At 37.0% G+C, this 21,048-nt stretch overlaps 1 protein-coding gene across 1 annotated transcript; it reads right to left on the minus strand.

Moving 5' to 3' along the window:
• Window positions 1–3,793: 3,793 nt before the first annotated feature.
• Window positions 3,794–19,697, minus strand: LOC121406138 (serum paraoxonase/arylesterase 1-like). The gene is made up of 9 exons (XM_041597156.1): window positions 19,563–19,697; window positions 14,682–14,752; window positions 13,467–13,522; window positions 12,671–12,815; window positions 10,493–10,622; window positions 7,878–8,075; window positions 6,379–6,460; window positions 5,752–5,892; window positions 3,794–5,188 (listed from the first exon to the last, which is right to left on the minus strand). The coding sequence occupies exons 1-9, from the start codon at window positions 19,625–19,627 to the stop codon at window positions 5,021–5,023; spliced, it is 1,056 nt and encodes a 351-aa protein (XP_041453090.1). The 5' UTR covers window positions 19,628–19,697; the 3' UTR covers window positions 3,794–5,020.
• Window positions 19,698–21,048: the final 1,351 nt, after the last annotated feature.

Below are 21,048 nucleotides of genomic sequence, written 5' to 3' on the forward strand. Positions count from 1 at the left end.
TATAATGAAATTAGTTGAAAATCTTGTTGTTTGAAACCCTTTTTGGTTTTCAACCAATTCTTATAGAAATTTGGCTCACACATTGATTTTGAGGTATAGGCCTAGATCTGCAAGACTTAGTCTATATTGGAACATTTGTTGCATGAACCAATTTTTCTGTGGCCGGTCGAAACAAGTATTTCCTAATAAAACCAATATTTCGCAATTGGTAGCGAACTGATCTGCAAATAAAAGAAATGTGATTAGACATGTGAGAATCAAAAACTATACCGAGATTGCAACAAGAACTTGACAGATTTACAGTGAGGCCAGAAAATGAGATTGAGTCGATGTGGATTTTACTAAGATGTACCGGTACTTTGGAGCCAAAAAGAAGAAATTCACATTTGGCTGGATTCAACTTAATGCTAGATCCCTAGCCTACTTCCTTTTTCAGGCCTAATGTTAGATAAATAGATCTAGACTAGCCTACATTTACTATTTTTTTAGAACTAGAATCTATATTTTGATAGAGTCTACAAGTCTCTACTCTAGATCTCGACCTATAACTATGAACACCTAGATTGATATAGGCCTAGTTCTACTTCTACTAGGACCTAGATCTAGATAGGGTCTAGCTTTTAGTCTTAGTTTTCGTCTAGATCTAGGCCTACGTTAGAGATTCTAGATCAAACAGTAGACTAGTCTGAGATCAGCCAGTCCTTACGTTAGGGCTACCGGCTAGGCTAGAAATAGAATCTAGAATGAATAGAAGAAAGTATAGCCATAATAGGCTAGGCCGCCTAGACCTGAAGTAAATTTTTATATAAATCTAGGCCCCAGTCTAGACTGAGCTGTTGGTCTAGGCTTTACTTTAGGCCTGTTTTCTAGAAACCTAGATCTAAACAAACTCTCCAAAATGTAAGAACTCCTCCAAAGTAAACAAACATATGGGCCTAAAACAGAAGTAGGCCTAGGCCTAGATCTACTTAGAATCTACATAGATGTCTAGGTCAGGACTAGGCCTAGATCTAAGTTTAGGCGTAGTTGGCAAGCAATGCATTATAGCGATAGGCCTAGCAGTAGCACTGTAGACAGGAATACAGTCGTTTCTGGGAATTTTATTTAAAAGTTTCTGACATTTACTGTCATATCACATTGGTTAGATTAAGGTCTAGGCCAACTTAATGTTGTTAGACTGTTGAGTGTCGTACTCGTAGTTTAATTAGCAGAAGTAGGCCTACCAAAATACAGTCGGAGACTGAAACTTTTGTTCTGGACTCTGGGGCTCTAACTAAGTCAGATCTATTCTAGATCTCTAGACTATCCCTGTCCTACATGTAAGTAAGGCTAAGCCAGGCTAAGTCCTGAATGTTGTTCTAGGCCTATACCAATACTAATATAGGTCTAGGTATATCTATGTACTATATGTAGCTTCAGTCTCGGTTGCTCCACTAATTATGGCATGCCAGCTACTAGAGTCTAGACTAACACAGTTACGTTTTGCAGCCTTCATCATGAAACTAGTAAAAAAAAAGTCGAAACAATGTTCAATTCTCCTCCAAACAGACGCATATTATAGATCTAATTGGGCCTAGGCTATATCTAGGCCTATGTTAGACCCAAGACTAGTCTCAAAAGTTACAAAAGTTTTCCCTTAGGGGCCTAGGTCTACTTAAACTGAAGTTAGAGTAAAGATGTCGAGAGGAATATATTCAATTTATATTTTGACAAACAATACATGAAAAGTAATATATGGGACTGATACACAAAAAAAACTGTGCAAGTCACTCGGTTTGGGATTGAAATGTTTTGGTAATTAAAAAAATATATAGATAAGTTGAATTAAAAATTCTTACCATATATAGGTGATGAATGCTCTTCTCTTACTATAATAGTTGTAATTAGTTTCAATAAAATCCAAATTTTTAAGAAAAAACAACTTTAGTCACATTTTTGCAAGTTTGTTGCAGTGACCTCTGCAGCAATTTATCATTAAGAAGATCACTGAAGGTCATAGAATTTGAGACTTTGGCTTAGCCATATCGCCTGACTTGAGACAAATGTCTTAAAGTTTATAGAATATCGTTAGGGAAGATTTCTTAGACAAGCAAAATGCTAAGACAAATTGCTAAGACTTAAGCAAAAAGCTTATCTTGTTTATGGAATACGGGCCCAGGTCTATTCAATTTCTCCATCCTGCTATGTAAGGCATGCTTACATAATATCTAGCTTTGAAATCTGCCTATCATAATGAAAGAAATGAAAGGTCATTTGACCAAAATTGTCCATGAAGTAACTACGAACTGGTCTATTCAACAAAGTACTCTGATGAGAATCTTAATCTTCCATTACAAATGATTTAAATTTCATTCAATCATGAAATTAATTGAATTCATTTCAACAATTGCACATTGACATTGAATACACATTGTATCAGCTGCTACAAGAATCAAATTAATTCATCAAACATTAATAAACATCAATGTTTGTTCAAATTGACACATGATTTCCAGTCAGAGTTGCAAAAATATATTAAGTTTATATGGCACAAAATCCTGGTAAAAAGATAAACCCCTAAATAAAACAAAAAGGTATATGGAAGTAAAAAAAAATCTAGCACATAAGCCCTATCAACTTGCATCAATGCTGAGGGGTATATTCCACTAATGCATTGTTACCTTTATTGGATTTCACTTTGATTCTTATTTATTTTTGTCACTGCATTTTGCCTGAAAACTGTAAAGACGCTTTATCTTCAAAACCAAATTACAAATGCTCTCCCAATGCCCCAGACCTAAACCTCAGAAATAATACAACCTCTCCCGTCAGCCCCGAGTAATACCTCCTGGCGGAGGACTTTGGGGTAAACCACTACAAGGTATGTGTCTCTTCATCAGCTTTCCTGTATATCTCATGCTTTGTCTTTTGTGAAATGTGAGAAGTGGTACAGACGTCAGTTACCATGGTGTCAGGGCGGCCTGGGCGGCCTGGTTCTAAACAGATGAACCTTTCGAATGAAAGCGTGTTTCTGATAGGAGAAAATGGCTGCTATCGGAATTTGATCGCTTGAAACTTATTTTTCAGACGAGCCAATGTGTACAGACGACCGTCGTCTGCAACTCTGTTTAGAACCAGCCCGCCATGACACCATGGCAACTGACGTCACACTTCGGTACTCTATTGTAAAGATACATTCAGCTTCCTTGTGGGGAAAGACACTGCTCTTGACTTAAGACAAGGTTCTTAATTAGGTTGGCAGGTATGATATTCAATGTTTTAAAATATCCAAATGCATGTAACCATTTTTATTTTCAACATCTACTACATGTAGTAGTCATTATACATGTACATTCAAGTGAATAAGGGTGCTATAATAAATAATTGTTAAAACTTTAAATACATTTTAGTACTTTTCAGAGCGAGATGGGTAATGAATAACATATTGCACATGTGAGATGTCTCAGGGTTTGAACTCCACACATAAAAAATTTGCAAAACATGAGTTCAGTATCAAACTGAAACTTGCGTCAAACAATTATCAAAGTCATCTTCTCCGAGAGTAGAGCAGTCTGAAAACTAAGATAAGATCATGGCAACCACAACGAAATTACAATTTTGACTGATTGAAATTATTATCATTCCCAAAATCAAGAGGAAAGATATTGGGGCACTTACTACTGCCAATTTCAAGAAACTTACTTGGTTTAAAAGCATTTAGTCTATTGAATCGCTTCAAAGTACCATTTTTTGTCAATCTTAGCCAGATTTATCCCAGAATATTCTCAATGTGTGTTTACTGGTACATGTACATAGAATATCAAATTCACTTCCCTGAAAAAGACATTCTCCATGTCAAATTTGGCATTTAGAGCCACAGAGAGTGAAAACAAAAAATTACTTGACTGTACGAGGCAGTGTAACAAATATCGAATGAATAGGATAATTTTTCTCATTGAAAATAAAGGAATGATGTTAATAATCTCATGTTGCTTAGCTGATTAGTCACTGATGGCTTAGCTGACTGTCTCCAGTGACTGAGCAGCTGACTAATCACTACCCAGTTGCTTAGCTGCTGACCAATCATCACTCAGTGGCTTAGCTAACTGACTCCAGTGACTGAGCAGCTGACTAATCACTACCCAGTTGCTTAGCTGCTGACCAATCATCACTCAGTGGCTTAGCTCCTGACCAATCATCACTCAGTGGCTTAGCTAACTGACCAATCATTACCCAGTAGCTTAGCTAACTGACCAATCATCACCCAGTGGCTTAGCTCCTGACCAATCATCACCCAGTGGCTTAGCTGCTGACCATCATCACCCAATAGCTTAGATCCTGACCAATCATCACCCAGTTGCTTAGCTGCTGACCAATCATCTAGTGGCTTAGCTCCTGACCAATCATAAACCAGTGGCTTAGCTGTTGACCAATCATAACCCAGTTGCTTAGCTGTTGACCAATCATCACCCAGTTGCTTAGCTGCTGACCAATTATCACCCAGTGGCTTGACTGCTGACCAATCATCACCCAGTGGCTTGACTGCTGACCAATCATTACTTAGTGGCTTAGCTGTTGACCAATCATCATTGCTGACCAATCATCACCCAGTGGCTTGACTGCTGACCAATCACCCAGTGGCTTATCTGCTGACCAATCATTACCTAGTGGGTTAGCTGCTGACCAATATCAACCAGAGGCTCAGCTGCTGACCAATATCAACCAGAGGCTCAGCTGCTGACCAATCATCACCCAGTGGCTTAGCTCCTGACCAATCATCACCTAGTGGCTTAGCTCCTGACCAATCATCACCCAGTGGCTTAGCTCCTGACCAATCATCACCTAGTGGCTTAGCTCCTGACCAATCATCACCTAGTGGCTTAGCTGACTGACCAATCATCACCCAGTGGCTTAGCTGCTGACCAATCATCACCTAGTGGCTTGGCTCCTGACCAACCACCACCCAGAGGCCTGGCTGTGGACCAATCATCACCAAGTGCCTCATACGCTGATCAATCACCATCAAAGACCTTGTTGACCATCACCAATTGATGTTAGCGTCACAGAGAAGCATGCCCTTTGACCTGGAAGCAATTAGCAGCTTGTCTCGATAGAAGACCACCGAGGACGATGCTGGTAGCTGAGTTCCGTCATCACTGTACACTTCAAATATTTCTTTAGATGATGCACGGAATCGAATATGGAGTACCTGAAAAGATAATAAATATACAAATACTGTTAAACCTGTTGAAACAAGCAAAATGATATTATGAGGCCGCTGAGGCGGTCTTTGTGGACTGGCTCATGTCATACAGTGACTGGATATAAAGACCACCCAAGAGATACACGAAATAATAATGGTCTTAAAGAGCAGGCAGTCTGGTCTTCTTAATGGACAAGTTCCTGCCATACTGTACATATTTCAATGGGAAAAATTATTCAAGGGAAACCTAGTTTGTGGTCTACATAGACAGGTTTTCATCCAATAAATCAGAGGTTAAACATGTTTGACCGTCGTGTCAAGCCCATAGCGGAGGGGTGGGGAGGGCGATAGAACCCCCCCCATAACCGGTACCTTTCCCTTCAAAACTATTTCACTTTTTCTGTACAAATACAATGTACGCTTATCCTCTGAATTACTAATAGTTTTCTCAACAGGTATGTTTAAAACTTAAAACTAGCCATTTACAGCAGAGTCAATATGAGACAACATAGAGCATTTGTCAGTTTACTCCTTATTTTAAGCTCAAATTTAAAACAAATATCACTTACCTGGGATGGAGGTAAAATCCTTTTATGTTTCTCGTATGCTTCATATTTAAAAGCCGCGGGATGACTGGCCGTCCAGACGCTCCCGTTAACATCAACAAATACGTTGTCAACCAGTGATGAAAGGCTAACAGATCTATCGGTCTATAATGTAAAGGTAGAACAAAAAGTGACTGAAGATCATGCAATGGTGACGGGGATCCTAATCAATTGATTGGCTGAAATCAATCATGTGACCTGTCATTATGAATGGTGCAAGATGATTGGCCAATAATACATTCCAATTCACATAAAAAAATAAATTTGTCAACCAATAATGAAAGGTTCACATATCTATCAGTTTGAAACAAATTTGAAACAAATTTGAAACAAATACCACTTTAAAAAAAATTTGAAACAAAAAGTTTGATGACTATTCACCAAAATTCAAATTCGAAACAAAAACAGTTGACATTGTCAATCTTCAATAAACTGAATACATGTAAATGCCTCAGTCAAAAGAGCATCTGCATGAAATTGTTTTTTTCATTCCTCCTTTTATAAAGCCAAATAATATAACAAAGCACACATCAAAGTTCAGGATTTTTTCAAACGAGACACGAATTCACCAGAGCCTGCTATTCAACTTACCTGTGGTGTCAATGCATTGGTTGCTGGATCTCGCTTGTACCCATGTACGCCCATACCATAGAGTAAAGAGACATAGACGTACCTACAAAATAAGTGGAAATATAAATTAGTGTTTTGAGCTTATAACGTTTCTAGGGAAAGCCATTGGAAGACGGTGATTTTACCCATAAAAGTTATATAAGGATGATTCAGAAATGTATATTCTTGTACCTCTGGTTTCATTCTCTCTCCCCTCTGTCCCCCCTCTCTCTTCACAATAAATCACACTTCCTCATGGGAACATCACGATGGCAATGACAAATACACTGCATAATGTTATGATGATGATGATGGTGATGATGATGGTGATGATGGTGATAATGGTGATGATGATGGTGATGATGATAATGATGATGATGATGATAATGATGATGATGATGATAATGATGATGATGATGATAATGATGATGATGGTGATGATGATGGTGATGATGGTGATAATGGTGATGATGATGGTGATGATGATAATGATGATGATAATGATGATGATGGTGATGATGACGATGATAATGATGACGATGATGATGGTGATGATGATAATGATGATGATGTTGATAATGATGATAATGATACTGATGGTGATGATGATGGTTATTGTAATGGTAGCAAGGATGACGTTGGTTACGATGATGGTAATGATGATTCTGATGGTAACAACTATATTTGCAATCCCATTCAATTCAACTGTTCAATAATAATGCTTATGATAAAGACACATGCATAATCTCACTTTCTATCTGGTGATAAATGGATGCTACATGGTTCAAAGATTGGATTGGAGACCAGCCTGAAGGTTGAATCACATTAAGGTAGGTCTACCCCAAGGAAACATCATGATACTGCATAATCTAAACTTTAAGGTAAAAATGATGATGGTGGTCGTAGTAATGATGATAAGGTGGGGGAAGAACACAAGAATTTTCAATAATAAAAGAAATTGAGTTCTATGCAAAACAGTGGTGCAAAACTTAAACAGTGCCGTGGTGAGATGCAAAGGGAGTCAGAGAAAAAATCTCATGAATTTGAAGTTGTCTTGTTTGAAGTATGAACTTGTAGTCCTCTATTTCTTTAGATGTCCTGGGGCCGTAACACAAAAGTTAGTAATGATCGAACATTTTCTATGATTGATTGCATCGACTACTACAAACAATCAATTGTGAAAATCAAGTGTACGATTAATCGCTAACCTTTGTGTTACGTTACCCTGGTAGAATTTTCCTTCTTGGATATTTTGAAACTTTTTTTTCATATATGGATCTCTGCACGTACAAGGCAGTCTCAAGAAGATCGTTTATCTGAGTTGCGCCAAGTTGCTGCATGGGTGAAGAATTAACCAGTGTGATAATGATAATTTTGAGGATGATGATAATGGTAACGATAATGATGATGATAATGATGATGATGAAGAGGATGATGATCAATAATGAGGCTCTATGATAAGGACACACACATAATCTCACTTTTTATCTGGTGACATATGAATCCCACTTGGTTCAAAGATAGGATTGGACACCAGTCTGCAGCTTGGATCACAGTACAGCACACTGCCCCACGGAAACATCATGTAGTGCTCAAACAATCGTCCTCCAGGATCAAGACTGTATGCTTGGTTGGTAACATAGAACTGATCGGGTCCCACTGCTAATACATCGCTCAATCTAAAAGATAAGAGATACAGAGAGTGATTTCAAGATTGGTATTGACATTAAGAGCATGATCAAAAGAGTGCATATAGAGTGGATGACATACTTCAAGAGTGAAAGAGTTTTCAACTTTTTAAAATTAGAATTAGGCAAGGTTTGCAACTGACATAAACTTATGTGTTACCTATGTGGTCGAGATCTTGGGTGCCAGATCCTCTCTGGTGCAATCTTAGTCTTATTTGGAGAACTTGATGTGCTTACGAAATAGAATACATGTAGTTCCTACTATTGTAAAATATGTATTACAGGAAAAATGTTCAATATGAGTTTTTACAATGTTTTATATAATTTTTTTTCTTCAAAATTCCTAGAATTAAAATTTTCTGGAAGATGAAAATGGAGGAAGCAAAGGCAGAGGTTGGTAGCCATATTTCTGGAGCTATATGATAGAATCAGGAGGGATGGTATCTCTGGAAAGATAAATATAAAAATCATTAGCTCTTACTGCTCAAGTCATACTTAGTCTGGAAAATAAAAGATACATTCAATTTCAAATTTGGTGTTGTTTGGTGTTCATGATGAGAGTGTGAGAGCATGGATAAGAGAGTGGATCTACTGAATCATTTCAAGTTTGGTGTTGGTTTAGTTTTGATGTTGAGAGCTTGGATAAGAGAGTGGATCTACTGAATGATTTGGTATCAGTTTAATGCTGGTGTTGAAAGCGATATACAAAATGATTTCAAGTTTGCTGTTAGTGGGTGTCTGGGTTGAGAGCATGGAAAAGAGAGTGGATATACTGAATAATTTCAAGTTTGGTGTTGGTTTGTTGTTGATGTTTAGAGTGTGAATAAGAGAGTGAAAATAGTGTTAGTTAGGTGTTGGTGTTAAGAGTGTCAATAGGATTAAAGTGAGTGGATATACAGAATGATTTCAAGTTTGGTGTTTGGCTGGTGTTAATTTTGAGATCATAATAAGAGAGTAGATATACTGAATGATTTTAAGTATGGTGTTGGTGTTGAGAGTATGGATATACAGCGATTGATGTCAAGTTTGGTGTTTGTTTGATACTTACCTTCTCATGAGTGGATCATTAATCTCTTTCAGGAATCTCATGGTTGGTTTATTTTCTTTCATACTCAATTCAAATACCTCTATAAAGTCTCCCATATTCTGTTTGTTAACAACAAAGACATAGCTTGATCCTGTAGCATAATCACACAGATGACAAGAAACACATTCAGTCATTGTAAACAGGGCTATATCCAAGTTCCCTTCGTAATACATGTATGTATATTGGAAATCACCCAATATAAGTTGTGTGATTTCAAGTACGGAGTTCAGTTTTTGGTGTTGAGAGCGTGAAAAGGCTGCTGAACCGAGCCCCAACACCGTGCTGAGTTCAGAGGAGCAATACTGATCGCGTTATCGATATCCTATGACGTCACGCCTCTGCGCTGCGTTGCTGATCATCTCAACTTTACGCGAGAAATTCTCGACAACGGAAGTGAAATCGGGGAGAAATTGCAGTAAAATCTTGTCGTACAGAATGCACAGGTTAAAATCACTGCAATAATCAGAAAGCATAAATATTATTTTTCATTAAAATGTGTAAAACTCTAATGATTTGCAATCATCTTAACTGTAATAGATTTTTACGGAGGTGTTTCATCATGGTAGCCTCCTGTTTGTAAACTACAGTTCATCAACACCAACACCGAACTTGCAATCACGATTTTCCCAATCCCTGGGGGTAGGTGTTGGTGAATAGGGAAATTGCACGTAGATCGTCAACACCAGCTGTAATGATCGGTTCAGCAGACGACATTCAACACCAGAGCTCAACACAAACTGCCGGAAATACGTCATATTTTCCGAGGTCAATCCCAACACCAGCGTGATTTCAAGTACGGTGTTGAAATCACCCATGTGGTGTTCATGATGAGAGTGTGAGAGCATGGATAAGAGAGTGGATCTACTGAATCATTTCAAGTTTGGTGTTGGTTTAGTTTTGATGTTGAGAGCTTGGATAAGAGAGTGGATCTACTGAATGATTTGGTATCAGTTTAATGCTGGTGTTGAAAGCGATATACAAAATGACTTCAAGTTTGCTGTTAGTGGGTGTCTGGGTTGAGAGCATGGAAAAGAGAGTGGATATACTGAATAATTTCAAGTTTGGTGTTGGTTTGTTGTTGATGTTTAGAGTGTGAATAAGAGAGTGAAAATAGTGTTAGTTAGGTGTTGGTGTTAAGAGTGTCAATAGGATTAAAGTGAGTGGATATACAGAATGATTTCAAGTTTGGTGTTTGGCTGGTGTTAATTTTGAGATCATAATAAGAGAGTAGATATACTGAATGATTTTAAGTATGGTGTTGGTGTTGAGAGTATGGATATACAGCGATTGATGTCAAGTTTGGTGTTTGTTTGATACTTACCTTCTCATGAGTGGATCATTAATCTCTTTCAGGAATCTCATGGTTGGTTTATTTTCTTTCATACTCAATTCAAATACCTCTATAAAGTCTCCCATATTCTGTTTGTTAACAACAAAGACATAGCTTGATCCTGTAGCATAATCACACAGATGACAAGAAACACATTCAGTCATTGTAAACAGGGCTATATCCAAGTTCCCTTCGTAATACATGTATGTATATTGGAAATCACCCAATATAAGTTGTGTGATTTCAAGTACGGAGTTCAGTTTTTGGTGTTGAGAGCGTGAAAAGGCTGCTGAACCGAGCCCCAACACCGTGCTGAGTTCAGAGGAGCAATACTGATCGCGTTATCGATATCCTATGACGTCACGCCTCTGCGCTGCGTTGCTGATCATCTCAACTTTACGCGAGAAATTCTCGACGACGAAAGTGAAATCGGGAAGAAATTGCAGTAAAATCTTATCGTACAGAATGCACAGGTTAAAATCACTGCAATAATCAGAAAGCATAAATATTATTTTTCATTAAAATGTGTAAAACTCTAATGATTTGCAATCATCTTAACTGTAATAGATTTTTACGGAGGTGTTTCATCATGGTAGCCTCCTGTTTGTAAACTACAGTTCATCAACACCAACACCGAACTTGCAATCACGATTTTCCCAATCCCTGGGGTAGGTGTTGGTGAATAGGGAAATTGCACGTAGATCGTCAACACCAGCTGTAATGCTCGGTTCAGCAGACGACATTCAACACCAGAGCTCAACACAAACTGCCGGAAATACGTCATATTTTCCGAGGTCAATCCCAACACCAGCGTGATTTCAAGTACGGTGTTGAAATCACCCATTATTCCTGAAGATATACCTGTATAATGGTGCCTTTTGACAGACAATATAAGTCGCACCCTAAACAAGGCATCCATTAAAGCCATGTTAGCATGCATACATGTATATTTAAATGGTCGAAAACTTGGCTATGCCAACATGAATACACGTATAATGCCAAAACGTCTGTTGGCTGCTATTACTAGTGTGCCAATGAACGTATAGCATGGGGTGTTGCCCGACGCGTCACTAAAAACAACTAACATCTGTATTTGTGTGTTTCTCTAAAAACACAGTTCCACTTTCAACCCAAAACATAACAATGAGCAATTCTGTGGCACTGAATGAATATAACCGTGGCAAATTGAGGAAATCTACAATTCCATTCTTACTCCTCCTACAGAAATTATTTCCATTAATTCTTATATTACAAAAAATACATGTACTACTCATTATGGTTTTATTCCAATTGTAATTCACTCAAATGTTCAATTTAATAAGCCAGTTCGTAGTTTCTTTCTGCGCATGATCAGAGGAAGGTCATTTGTACTAAAGTGACATGGTGGTTTAAAATCTAATGAGATAAGCACCTACTTTGATGTCTTGATTATTCATATATTCTCTTGAATTTTGTTTTTCATTTACATCCCAAAACAACAACAATGCGTCCACGAACGACTGGTATTTCACAGTTTGCCAAGTACATTGCGCAACATGCTATGATATGCATTCAAAGTAGGAATGCAACAAATACCTTCGTAAAGTGTTCATTGGTGTGCTATTCTAGTCACCTGGTCTATTCAATTTCTTCATCCTGCTATGTAAGGCATGCTTACGTAATATCTTGCTTTGAAATCTGCCTATCATAGTGAAAGAAATGAAAGGTCATTTGACCAAAATTGTCCATTAAGTAACTACGAACTGGGGGGTGTTTCACAAAGATTTAAGTATGACTTAGGTCGCACTTAAATGTCGACGCGTACATAATATGCAACGCGCAATCTTATTGATCAATACGCAGTAGTGCGCGTCCTCTTGGCATGATCTGACCAATGCTGTCATGCCTTTTATACTGCGCGCAACTAGATATTTAAGTGCGACTCTAAGTCATACTTAAATCTTTGTGAAACACCCCCCTGGTCTATTAATTCACATCTACAGTATCCATAAAAATGGTAGTCACCAGAGGTTCATACAGTCCATCTAATCATAAAGGATAATTGGAGTTGCACTAAATTGATAGTGATAGTGCAGTGGGTTATGTGCAAGTGGCGATAAATCACCATTTGCAAGGGGGGGGGGGCAGCGTCTAAAACAAAGGAATGTACTGTATTACAGGACTGCTCACCTGCATCACAAACACTACTGAGTCCAATAGGATGGAAAGATCCTTGAGGTCTGCCACTGATGACAATCCTCACAAACCCATCCTCTGGTCTTGAAAGATTAAAAGTATGGATCACTCCTATCTTAGGATTGGATCTGTAGTTAGACTGAAATGAAGCAAGAGACATTGACTACTACAAGCGTTGTAATTGGCTTCTGATGATGATAACCCTCACAAGCTCTTAATTCTGTCTGATTAAAAGTATGGATCACTCCACCCTTAGGATTAGATCTGTATTTAGACTGAAATAAAGCAAGAGATATTGACTACAAAGTATGGTAATTGGCTTCTGATGCTGGTCTACAAAAATGAATAAGTTCTATTTTATTATTAGGATTGGATCTGTAGTTAGACTAAAATAAAGCAAGAGACATTGACTACTACAAGCATTGTAAATGGCTTCTGATGAAGATAACCCTCACAGACTCTTAATTCTGGCTGGTTGAGAAATATGAATCAGTTCTATTTTATCATTAGGATTAGATCTGTAGTTAGACTTAATACTGTAGGTCTAGATATCAAAATGAAAATCCCCTTTTAAATTTCAGAAGAAATATAACAGAAAATTAATGAAGATATAGCATAGTATCATTTATAGGATTTTAAAATATTTTGTAGATTTGTTTATATTTGTAGCTTGTAAATATGCAAGAGAATAAATAATATTATAATATTAATAGTGATAGCTATTCAAAGGATAATGGTCATCAAGAAATATTGTTATTAATACAAAAATCAAAGATAAATATTAACTTACTGATGCTACAAGGACAAGGCCATCTGGCATTAATTCCATGTCAGCTACACCATAGTCTGATAAGAAACAAATAATACAAGGCATATTAAATCATTAAACCTCTGAGTAAAAACCAAATGAAAGAAAATTGAATCAATAATGAATAAAATAATAATTGGCATTTATATAGCGCTTTATCAATCTACGACTGTTCAAAGCGCTTCACAATTATTATTACCCGGTCACTGGATTCATAGCATTCCAAGCAGCCTGTTAGGCGCAAACTTGCTAAACCAACCACAATGACGGTTGTTTCCTACCATTACCCAATTAGCAACTGGGTGACAGTGGCAAAGTGTGGATTGGCACCTTGCCAAAGGGCGCTAGGCCATGGTGGGAAAATAAAAATAAAATAAAACTGTGTATCAAAATAGAATGGGAGTCAGTTGAAGGTGAAAAGGTTTGATCACAACCTATTTTATGACATTTTTCAATATTAATGTCAGGGTTTCAATTAGAAATTCAATGGGGCAAGGCCATCTATTAATATGGCATTTTGGGAAGGTGCTGCTCACTTTAGGGACATCTATGGCCATTCAAAAAGGGTACCAATAGTAAATTGTGTTTTCAGTAGGTTACTTGCACTGGATTATTACAGGACAAAAAGCCTCAGGCAAACTAGGGCACTTATTTTGGCCTAGGTCTACAAATATTTGGAAGGTCATCAAGCTAATTTGAGGGCTTGGTTTTCTCAAGTCCTTTTGTCTTTGGCTTGTCTTAAAATATACAATGTACCTGTTTAGACAACCAGTAGAAAAACAAAGGATAAATTAGCCTGAAGTGATTTTTTTTTATTTGTGTAGATAGACTGAAAAGCTTCTTGATAACATAAAAATTATTGTAATACTTAGGGATGTCAGTTGGAATTGATCAGAGGGGCGGCCAGAAAATCACCTAGAATACAATATTTTGTACACAAATATGCTAAAAGTAAAACTATGGCCCGAAAATATATTGCCAGAGCCTGAATTCACGCTTTTGCCTGAAAACTGGCATTCCTGAATACTGTATGGATGTATTAAGCAGCGAATTAATAATCATTCAGTTGGGCCTATATTATGAGACTACACTTCTCAGAATGTTGCATTATGGGAAATGAACCTGGCCAGATGTGAGTAGTCGAGGACTTGAGGTGGGGCTATTATGGCTGGTGGTTTGTTTACCCTTTAAACTTACCTATGAAACTTAGAACCTTACACTTGCCGGGCCTGTGCTTGAAGACAAACTTATGATATCCCATGATGTATCTGAAAAGAAACAGGTCCTTTTTTTTTAGATTCAAGTCACATAAATGCAACAGATCAGGGTAGCGTTTCATGAAAGGATTTGTCAGATTTTTTATCAAACAAGTCCTGTTTTATCCAACAGATACCATAGTAACAGTGCTTCAGGTAAACTGTCAGATCTGACAACTTGTCGCACAAAAATATTGATGACACGCACGCCAGGGCTCCATCTTATGAATAAATGTGATTGATCTGATCAACTTCAACTATGGAAATCCAGCAAAGTCAATAAAACTGCACGTTTCCTCAAAATGTTTTCTAGATATGATGTAAACGCATCTTCATTCATCGTCTGCTTTTGCACTGTGCATAGTTCGATCCTCTTTGACTACAAAGGGCATTGCGCAAAATTCTGGAGGAAAAATTATGACAATGGTGGCTGTCCATATAGTTGAGGTTGTTTGGATCAATCACTGTGCTTTGAAAGACAGGACTCACAGATTAAACAGATATATCAGTTCTAGCATTCTTCGGCAACGCATCAATCCATACTCTCCACCCAGGTGTTAAATGGGTACTCGGCAGGATATGAAAGCCAATGTATTTTGCCTAGCAATTGAGTCTTGGAACTCTTGTTGGAATGCTCCCCGGGGAGTGGAGAAAGACTATACATTATGTCCAGGCATGTCAGGATCTGATGGGTAATATATCATAATATGAAGCGATGAGAAATGTAAGTATTGATCGCTAAATAATTAAAAAAATATTTAACAAGTAATAAAATCTAAAACTTAATTATAAATAATCATTATTGTAATAATAATTATTTATATTTATAATCAAGTTTTAAATATTTTGATTTGTTAAATAATAATTTTCATCTATAAATTGTTCTTCAAAATGGCATTTTGTAACATTGCTTATTGAGCTATTTACATGTACGTCATAACGAAGTGGTTGAAGGGTCAAGTCTATTGTATGTGCGGTGTATATGAATGGATCGAGGGATCTACACAAGATCGGTCTTTTAATTTTTTTATTAATATATTTTTGCACCTTCATACGCATATGAAAGTGTATAGATAAATAAAATGATAGAAATTTACATGATTTCTATCTTCAAAGATGGATTTCTTCAGGAAATCCATCTTTGTTACATGTGTGTCTCTTATATGGATCCGGGAGGGGATTCAAGGCTCCCTGATCAAATGAAAATATCAAAATATGATCACGGAGTCCTCAAAGCTAGGTTGATCCTAGACCAAAAGCTCGGTCTCTGTTATGTTGTTGTTTGAACTCTGTGGGCTCTACTCACCAAATACAGAGACCGAAGTTCTAGCTTGATCTGTACACAGTTGCGTAGCTAGGATTTTTCCCCGGTGAGGGGGGTTCTGGCGGTCCTTGCTTTTTCAGGGGGGGGGCACCATTTTTTTCCGGTGTGTGTGTGTGTCACAAGGGCGGATCCGACTTTCGCCAATAGCGGACGGGAACCAAAATAATCTTCACCTATATTTTCCCTGATCAACATAAACATGAAATAATCTCATAAGCCTTATAAAACGTGCGAGCCCAAAGCGCTCGGGATTTTTTAAAATTTTCATTTGTCCTGACAATGTAATATTCTGGGCAATGTTATGTGTGATCCTGAACAAGATTCGTATGTAACTAGATGGTTACTGCGAACGCCAAGCGCGAGCAGAAATTCTTATTAACTGTTCTAGCATTATCGAAAAGGGACCTGTTCAGGACTACTTACAGTTACCCACAAAGACGGTATATATTTCAATAATGCGAGTGCGAACAAATTTTTTGGGCATTCCGACCTAAAAAAAAAGTAATTCTAAGCACTGTTTGTATTAATGAATGGGATACGTATGTAAATAAACAATGGATGCAAGCGAAGCGCAAGAGGAAGAAAATTGAGATTTTAGACCTAAAAGTGGGGCCACCCATTCATATTTATAAAATCATAAATAGGATATAGTTAATTGGGTATCATTAATAATGCGATCGTGAAGTGTGAGCAGACAAATATTGATATTCTGATGTGAAACTGGATAATTTAAGTACACTTCAAATAAAGAGCATGCAGGCTATTGTGCATGTTTTAGATTTAGACCTAGAATCTGGGCATTGTGAATACATTTGTTCAATGGAACATTATGGAATACACGTAGACAATATGAACTTGGCAAATAAAACAATGTGACCACGCAGCGTGAGCTTAAAATGCTGATATGTAGACAATAAACCGTACATTTACAGAGCACTTACATTTGTAAATGAAAAAAAATAATGAAAGCTTGATGTTTTCAAGATAAAATATGTTTTGTATATATATTGACTTTAAAACTTGCTCTATATCAGCCAATTGAGCAAGATATGAATCTCATCAAGCAGGCAATTCTGGCGCGAAGCACCAGCAAAAATTTGATATAGTAACATGAAAGATTTTTTTTTTGCAAGTCTTTCTAACATTATTTCATTGACTCGTTTTCCTCCTCTTATTTTCCTTGTTTTATTCTCTCTTTCTTCTTTCTCCTTTTTTTTGCTCTGCCAATTTTTTTCAGGGGGGGCGGGGGTGGCACCTTGGGGGTGGGGGGCACACGTCCCCCCTCATTTTATCTGCAGTCAAGACCTCATCCAAAATAGGTATTTTAATGATTATCAGCCAATAGTTTGACTAGTCTAGACTCACGGACCCTTTACTGACTAAGATAAACCGATGTCTATGGACAATTACACATGCTAGATCCTGCTTGAAATTTGACAGAATAAAGCCATGTTTTGGTATATTTCATTCCCCCATCATATATGTTATTTATTAGTGCTAGATATATTACTCTGAACATTATCCATGTTTTTATTTTCAATTTTAGATGGGGTGCATACGGAACTCTTGCCCTAATCCAAGGCTCGACATTAGCGGTGGCCCGGGGCCACCAGAAATTCACGTCAGGCAACCATTATTGAAAAAATGTTAAGTTTTGGTGGCCAGAATAGGGCAACCAATAATTTTCAAAGAAGCGCAATTTTTCTCCCGATTTTGCACGCATTAATCAACTTTCTACAGTTGAAATTGCAAACCAATTCGTCATGCGCCCTTTTTGTTAATCTACACACAAAGATTGCATAGTCATGACAGTATGGAGGCCTACCACTACAGCATATATTCAGCCGGCCGCGTGCGTGAGCTTGCATGCATGAAACCACTGCAGCTAGCTGTCCGCTAGCAGACTATTCAGACTCAGGGAGCTGTGATACGAAATGTTAATGCTAAGAAATCTCCCACAGAACTTTGAAAATCTACGTCAAAGTCACATTTTACACCAATGAAATGCCCTTCTACAGTCCATATTACTAAATCCTGATTATTGCAAGCATTAAAAAGAGGAATTACAACCTCTCTTTTGACTCAAAAAGACTGATTTCCAAATGCATTAATACACATAAAACTCATAGGTGAGTACATCACAGTCCCACGTGTGCATTTGTATATACGTTGATATTTGGTTTCTTTCGAAGCTGTGTCGTTTTTAACTTCTTTCTTGTTTATAAATGACTTCTTAAACCACTCTTAAGGAAGTAAGTACTTTGGGAAGGCATTTCATTGATATGAAATGTGAATTTTTCCATCATTTTGTCAAATATAGGGAAGGACTTTTCTCACTGTTTTTTCCAGATATAACATTTGCCGTTTTCTTATTTTTTTTCTTTCATTTTTATAGTTATTAAACCATTTATACCCCTTCCCATTGAATATGGCTGATTAAAGAATATGTTTCTACTGAATAATAATAATAATTTTCTCAATTTTTTTTATTAATTGTATTTTCTTCATTTTTCTTTCTTTTCTTTTGTTTTTTTATCTAAATTTTTTCCTTTTTTTTTCTTCATTTTCTTTCCTTTGTTGTATTTCACTTATTCATTCTTTAATTTTTTTTTTTCAATATACAATTGTAAGTATTATTTTTGTTTGTTTCCCCCTTTTATGCATTGTTCTAATTTTGCAGCATATTTTTTCTGTTATTTTCTCCTTCTATAATATTATATACCGGTAGTAGACCTATATAATACCTGGGAATACAATTCTTTTGTTCTCTTTCAATCATTTCATATTTACAATGATAGAACAATTTATATATTACCACAAATCAATAAGCAAAGTAAAATAACAGCAAGCACAATTTACATAAAAGATGTACAAAGTGGAAGAAACTTAGTGGTAGTGGCTGCTGAAATAATATTTCAGAAATTTGTTTTATTAGATCTAATTTTTGACTAATGTTTTTTTTTCTTTATATTTTTCGGGCCACCAAACTTTACTGACGGGCCACCAAAAAAAAATTATATGAAAGTTTTGGTGGCCTGAACGGGCCACCACCAAAAAAAGTTAATGTGGAGCCTTGCCTAAACGGGATAGGCCCTAACGTTTGGACCCTAATAATCTTATTTTAGTACAGTTCTTTATAGATTTTTATGAAGACAAAAATCGATGAGCCTGACCTGTCGGGGGGATTTGCATTGTTGAACCCCTAATGGCGGCTGCACAATAGCGAGCCGTCTGTGTACGAAGAAAAAAATGTTAAAAAACTCCTCGAAACAGACGGCTGCCAGCTGTCTAACTTTGTCTTTAGGAATTAGGTTGATCCCGTCTATATTTCCGTCCGTGCCCCTAATCTGGTACGACCTACGACATGTACCACGGTCTCGCCCGCTGAACTCAGCGAGGGAAGAGAACTTGTTCTCGGTCGAGTGTGGCTGTGCAAATTTTAATCAAACATTCACGTAAACATGACAAAAATAAGGTCAACTGAATAAATTTACTTACACAAATGTCAATATGTGCTGTACGACAACAAGTCCGACAAAAGAAACCAATAGAAACTTCCACATCTTGAGTAAAATCTCGATATTACTTTCTTAATTGTCCTCTGCTACTGCTGTGCAGTGCTGTCTTTTGTTTGTCTCGATTTCGGCCAAGCCTCGCCCTAGATGGCGCTCTCTTCTCACTCCAAGGCCCAAGACCCAAGACAGAGTGGCGACACGCGCACTGAAACATGATACGCGCGGTCAAAGGTCAGCCATGGGGGGCTGATTAGTTCCCTCTGCGCACAATTGGCAATCATCACTATTTTTATTCCCAATTTTATTATTCCTGATTAATTGATTTTCGACAGAGTCTAAAAGTAATTTCTCCTCTTTGGTTTAAGGCTTGATGATGAACACCCTTTAACATTTTGGTTTGTCTGGCAATATTTATTAAAGCTCAATTCCGTTTTTTTTCTTAATTTTAATTTGAAGAATTATACAAGTTTGAATCACTCAATTTATGAATAAAAAATGGAAATGTAGAAAAAAAATAGGCAACAATATGGGAACACCAAAAATAAACAAGGTGATGCCGAAGACATAATAGAGTGGAAAACTTGGGGGAAGGGGGGGGGGCAGTTTTGAAACATTACCCTGAAATTTTTAATCACAGCGCCGGTATCGTACGGGGATAATAAAAAAACATATAGGCCTAAGTGATCACACAAAATATATAGGAAAAGCATATATTTTGACGATATTTGTTTTTATTTAAAGTTACAATTTAATATAGTCCCCTGAAAAATGTGGGCTATATAATTTGCGCTGATTTAGGGGTTGGGTCCATACAGGTGGCAACTCCTAGCTACAATATTTTTACGGACTGTCAATCAATTGGAAATAAGATCATTGTACTCATATCGAATTTTTATGTCTTAAAATGATTTCGAATAATTTAAACAGTATGAATATTATAATTTAATCAACCTGTCAAAGGCTTTTTAATCGGATGGGCCGGCAAACTTGTCCATTTTTATGTCACCTAAAAATAAACCATTTATCTTTCTGTTTTGTATAACGAAAAGGAGGGATCTTACTGATGAATTATTTCTTAATTTATTGTTGTTTTCCTTACCATTATTATGACTATCATCATTGTCATATTAAAAATTATCATTGAAATCATTATTTTTTATTACGATCATCATTGCCATCATTATAATTACTATTATCAGGGCGTCGATTATCATACTTTCTTTCTCTTTTCTTTTTTAACCAAAAAAAGTTGAGGCGGTTTTTGCAACCCCCCCCCCTCCTGGCGATGACCTTGATAAGCAACATTATCTTTTTAATACGGGGCAAAGGATCTAAGCGTAATATATACTTTTTATCAACCAAAAATAGGGGGAATAATGAGAGTGCCAATACCCATACAATCGTACAAATTCCCTTTCGATTTTCTCTTCTTTGTTTCAACTATTTTCAAAAAAAAAATGCAGAGGGTG

The sequence above is a fragment of the Lytechinus variegatus genome, chromosome 19 (assembly GCF_018143015.1).
Source record: "Lytechinus variegatus isolate NC3 chromosome 19, Lvar_3.0, whole genome shotgun sequence".
Classification (NCBI taxonomy): domain Eukaryota; kingdom Metazoa; phylum Echinodermata; class Echinoidea; order Temnopleuroida; family Toxopneustidae; genus Lytechinus; species Lytechinus variegatus.